The 5,727-nt window shown below is 33.6% G+C and overlaps 1 protein-coding gene across 1 annotated transcript in view; it reads right to left on the bottom strand.

Annotated features, from left to right (window-relative positions):
- SUPT3H (SPT3 homolog, SAGA and STAGA complex component) overlaps positions 1-5,727 on the bottom strand; it is a 441,307-nt gene that overhangs the window by 202,624 nt on the left and 232,956 nt on the right. Inside the window, exon 3 of the mRNA XM_055080057.1 lies at positions 4,782-4,890. Within this exon, the coding sequence (XP_054936032.1) occupies positions 4,782-4,890 (109 nt within the window). The remainder of the gene's footprint in view (positions 1-4,781; positions 4,891-5,727) is intronic.

Genomic DNA, 5,727 nt, shown 5'->3' on the forward strand with positions numbered 1-5,727 from the left:
AAAAAAAAAAAAAAAAAAAAAAAAAAAAAAAAAATTCAATTTATTTAAACTAAAAAACAGTTCATCCCACTCCACCCCCTGCCTCTGGCAACCACCAATCTGTTTCTCTGTTTCTATGAAGTTGATTTCTTTTTCTTTTAGATTCCACATATAAAAGGGCTCATATGGTATTTGTCTTTCTATGTCTGTCTTACTTCACTTGGCATAATATCCTTGAGGTCCATTCATGGTATTGCAAATGGCAAGGTTTCATTATTTCTTATGGCTCAATAATATTCCATTGCCTAGTCATACCACAATTTCTTTACCCATTCATCCATAGATGGACACTTAGGTTGTTTCCATATCTTGGCTACTACAAATAATGCTACCACGAACACGGGCATGCATACATCTTTTTGAGTTAGTATTTTCATTTCTTTGGATAAATACCCAGAATTGGAATTGCTGGATGATATGGTAGCTCTGTTTTTAATTTTCTGAGAAACCTCCATACTGCTTTCCATAGTGGCTGCACAAATGCACAATCCAACAACGCACAAGGGCTCCCTTACTCCACATCCTCACCAACACTTGTTATTTTTAGTCTTTTTGATAACAGTCATTCTGACAAGTGTGAGGTGATATCTCATATGGTTTTGATTTGCATTTCCCTGATGGTTAATGATGGTGAGCATCTTTTCAGGTACATGTTGGCCAGCTGTCTGTCTTCTTTGGAAAAGTGTCTATTCAGATCGTCTGCCCATTTATTGTTTATATTTTGCTACTGAGTTATATGACTTCTTCATATATTTTGAATATTAGCCCCTTATCAGATATATGATTTGAAAACATTTTCCTCCATTCAGTAGGTTACCTTTTCATTTTGTTGATGGTTTCCTTTGCTGTGCACAAGCTTTTTAGTTTGATGTAGTCTCACTTGTTTATTCTTGCTTTTGTTTTTGGGGTCAGATTCAAAAAATCATCGCCAAGACCTATGTCAAGGAGCTTAGTGCTTATGTTTTCTTCTAGGCATTTCATGGTTGTAGGTCTTACATTTAAGTCTTTAAACCATTTTGAGTTAATTTTTGTGTACAGTGTAAAAGAGCATCTAGTTTCATTCTTTTGCATGTGGCTCTCCAACTTTGACTGCTTTCTTGTAAATTAATTGACCATATATGTGGGTTATTTCAGGGCTCTTATTCTGTTCCACTGATGTATGTGTATGCTTTAGGCCAACACTTGTTAGAATGGCTATTATGAAAAAGACATGAGATAACAAGTGCTGGTGAGGATGTGGAGAAAAGGGAATCCAGTACTTTAAAACTGTTGTGCTATTTCCTTCTAGTCTCCATATTTTCAAGAAAATTCTGCTGTCTTTCTTTTTTTAAAAAATTTTATTTATTTATTTATGGCTGTGTTGGGTCTTCGTTTCTGTGCGAGGGCTTTCTCTAGTTGGAGCAAGTGGGGGCCACTCTTCATGGCAGTGTGCGGGCCTCTCACTATCGCGGCCTCTCCTGTTGCGGAGCACAGGCTCCAGATGCACAGGCTCAGTAATTGTGGCTCATGGGCCTAGTTGCTCTGCAGCATGTGGGATCTTCCCAGACCAGGGCTCGAACCCGTGTCCCCTGCATTGGCAGGCGGATTCTCAACCACGGCGCCACCAGGGAAGCCCTCTGCTGTCTTTCAAATCATTGTTCCCCTGTGGTAATAAATCTGGGTGCTTTTAAAATTTATATTATGCCGTTCATAGTCAGCAGTTTGAACATGCATTTCTTTGGGCTCATCCTTCTTGGAGTTTGCTCAGCTTCTTAAATCTATAGATTTACGTATCTTAGTAAATTCCAGACGTTTTCAGCCATTATGTAATTATACAGAAAGCCTATTTGCAATAGCAAATAAGAAGGTTAAATACTTAGGAATATATCTAACAAGAAATACGTGAAGCCTATAAAAAGAAATGTTAAAACACTCATAAAAGACACAAAAATAGTCTTGAAAAAATGTAGACATTCCCTTTTCTTACACTGATTCAACATTAAGATGCAGTTCTCTTTAAATTGAATTATAAATTCACACAATCCCCATAAAAATATCAGCAAGTTATTTTATGAACTAGAAAATTCAATACTAATGTTCACATGGAAAAATAAACATATAAGAATAATCAGGAACACACTGAGAAAAATTAGAAGTGGCGTCTAGCTGTAACAATCTTTAAGATATACCATAAAACCTATATAATTAAAAATGTTGTATTAGCACATGCGTACACAAATAAACCATTGGTATAGAATATAAAATCAGAAATAGACCCCAATACATATGCTAATTTAGTAATGATAAAGGAGGCATCTCAAATCATTAGGGAAAGTAGATACTTTTTAATAAATGATGATGGTATAACTGGGTAGTCATTTGGAAAAATCTATAGTTAGATCCATATCTCACACAATAACAAGAATAAACCACAAATGGTTAGGAATCTAAACGTTAAAAATGAAACCATACAGGTACTAGAAGACAATATGGATGAATTTCTCTATAAACTCAGTATAAGAAAAGTGTTCCTAACTATAACTCAAAATCCAAAGGAAATAAAAGATTGATGCATTTGACTACATTAAAATAAAAATACTTGTATGCCTCCCAAAAGCTCATAAAAACAAAGTCAAAAGATAACTGTAACTGACACAGAAGAAGAATATATTTGTATCATATGCCACAAACAAAGGACTGATATACCTAATATTTATGAGACATAGGACCAAAAACTTGATAGAAAAATGAGGAAAGGACATGAAAGCGTTCGTAGTGGCCAACACTGAAACAGCTTGAGAAATAAAAATAAATAATAATATTACTGCATAATGAACCAAAGAATAAAATTTAAATACACATTAGTCCATACATATGTATAATAAAAATTTAATAAATAAATGGTGATAAAGAATAGCTATTCCTTTCAGAATAACTGCAATTAAAAAAGATAAAAGGAAAGAAGAAAATAGAAAATCATTACTATGCAAATACCACGGTAATAACTGTCTCAGACTACACCCACTGATGAATGTTAAAATTAATAGGCAAAATTTTTCAGAGAAACAGTATTTGCATAGTCACAAAATATCTCCCGCAAGACATTTATTAACAACAAAATGAATCATATGCCACAAACAAAGGACTGATATACCTAATATTTATGAGACATAGGACCAAAAACTTGATAGAAAAATGAGGAAAGGACATGAAAGCGTTCGTAGTGGCCAACACTGAAACAGCTTGAGAAATAAAAATAAATAATAATATTACTGCATAATGAACCAAAGAATAAAATTTAAATACACATTAGTCCATACATATGTATAATAAAAATTTAATAAATAAATGGTGATAAAGAATAGCTATTCCTTTCAGAATAACTGCAATTAAAAAAGATAAAAGGAAAGAAGAAAATAGAAAATCATTACTATGCAAATACCACGGTAATAACTGTCTCAGACTACACCCACTGATGAATGTTAAAATTAATAGGCAAAATTTTTCAGAGAAACAGTATTTGCATAGTCACAAAATATCTCCCGCAAGACATTTATTAACAACAAAATGAAAAAAAAAAAAACAACCAAACTTCATTATAGTGGAAAAATTCAGCATATACCACTTTACCCAAGTTATCAAGGTTAATTTAAGATCATAAACAACACATCAACAACATGAACCCACTGATATGATACAGTGAGAAAAGCCCATCACTTCTGTGGTATTCTTGCCAAAAAGGCATAGCCACATTCTAACCATAAGAAAACATTAGACCAATTGACAAAGAAGAGCATTCTACAGAATAATTGTCCAGTACTTTTCAAAAGTGTCAAGGTCATGAAAGACTTTAAAGAAAGACTGAGGAACTATCACAGATAGAAGACCACAAAGACATGACAGCTCACTACAGTGTGTTATCCTGGATTAGCTCCTGGAACAGAAAAGGGACATTAATGGGAAAACTGATGAAATTCATATAAGGTTGGTAATTTTATTAACAGTATTGTACCAATGTTATTCCTGGTTTTGATAATTGTACTATGGTCATGCAAGATGTTAACAGAGGAATGTGAATTGTATCTGAGAATTCTCTGTAATATTTGTGCAATTCTCTTTCCAGGCATCGAAAATTCAGAATAAAAGGTTTTTTTTAAAGTTCTGAAAAAACTATACTGATATAATGATAAAAAACAGATCAGTGTTCTCCAAAGTCAGGAGTGGGAAAAAAGACTGATTACACAGGTGTACAAAGGGATGTTTTTGGATGATGGAAATATTTCTATGTAATGATTGCATTGCTAGTCACATGACAATATTCATCTGTCAAAAGTCATGCACTGGTGAAATTTTTTTACATGAAAATTATACTTCAAAAGAGCTGACAAAAAAAGAATTCCAAATGTAAAAAAATGTAAAAAAAAAATTCTTAAAAATATCTTGGGTTGTGATGCCAATATAAGCGGAATGTAGAGGAGAGATACCAAATAAGATTACATGCTCTTACCAGGTTGATTAACTGAGTCAAATTTTGTTACATGAAAATTATACTTCAATAGAGCTGACAAAAAAAGAATTCCAAATGTAAAATAATGTAAAAAAAAATTCTTAAAAGTATCTTGGGTTGTGATGCCAATATAAGTGGAATGCAGAGGAGAGATACCAAATAAGATTATATGCTCTTACCAGGTTAATTAACTGAGTGTGTACTACATCTTCTACCAAAACTGCTGTAGCAGAGATTACCCTTGCTCCCCGAAGTTAGAAACTTCAGCAGCTTGCTGTAACAGGTTAATTAAATGAGTGTGTACTACATCTTCTACCAAAACTGCTGTTTCATGAAGAGGCCTCCTAGAATCACCTAGAGAAAACCTGCAAAGAAAATCAGACATACCAATATTAAGGACTGTAAAACTAAGAAAGGCAAAAGTGAAAAATATTTATCGTAATACTGTTTAATAAAGTACAAATTGTCCTCTCAAATGACAGAGTACGTATACAATTTTCTATGGACAAAGAATTGCATCATTCCTACATAAGCTGAAACTTCCAGAGAAAACTGCAGTGTCATCAATGTTATTTCTTGATTTGTGTAGGCATTTTTGAGGGCATTTACTGTTTCAAAAATGCAAAATTTTAAAGACAACCACTTCATAATATTGACAACCAGAAAACTGTTACCATATCCAAATAACCAATACAGCTGGCCCTTCATATCTTCAGGTTCTGCAGGTTCCTCAGATTCAACCAACCACCAACTGAAAATATTCTAAATTAAAAAAAAATCCAGAAAATTCTGGATAGCAAAACTTGATTTTGCCATGTGGTGGCAACAATTCACATATCATTTACATTGTATTTACAATTATTTACATGGCATTTACTTTGCATGAGGTATTATAAGTAATCTAGGGACGATTTAAAGTATATGGAAATTTCGCCAAAGAAGATATACAGGAATGTAAATTGATACAGCCACTATGGAGAACAGTATGGAGGTTCCTTAAAAACTTAAACGTAGAACTACCATATGACCCAGCAATCCCACTGCTGGGCATACACTCTGAGAAAACCATAATTCAAAAAGAGTCATGTCGAAGTGAGAGAGTGGCAGGGACATATATGCACTACCAAATGTAAATTAGATAGCTAGTGGGAAGCTGCCGCATAGCACAGGGAGATCACCTCTGTGCTTTGTGACCATGAGAA

Source organism: Physeter macrocephalus, chromosome 18 (genome assembly GCF_002837175.3).
Source record: "Physeter macrocephalus isolate SW-GA chromosome 18, ASM283717v5, whole genome shotgun sequence".
Taxonomy (NCBI): domain Eukaryota; kingdom Metazoa; phylum Chordata; class Mammalia; order Artiodactyla; family Physeteridae; genus Physeter; species Physeter macrocephalus.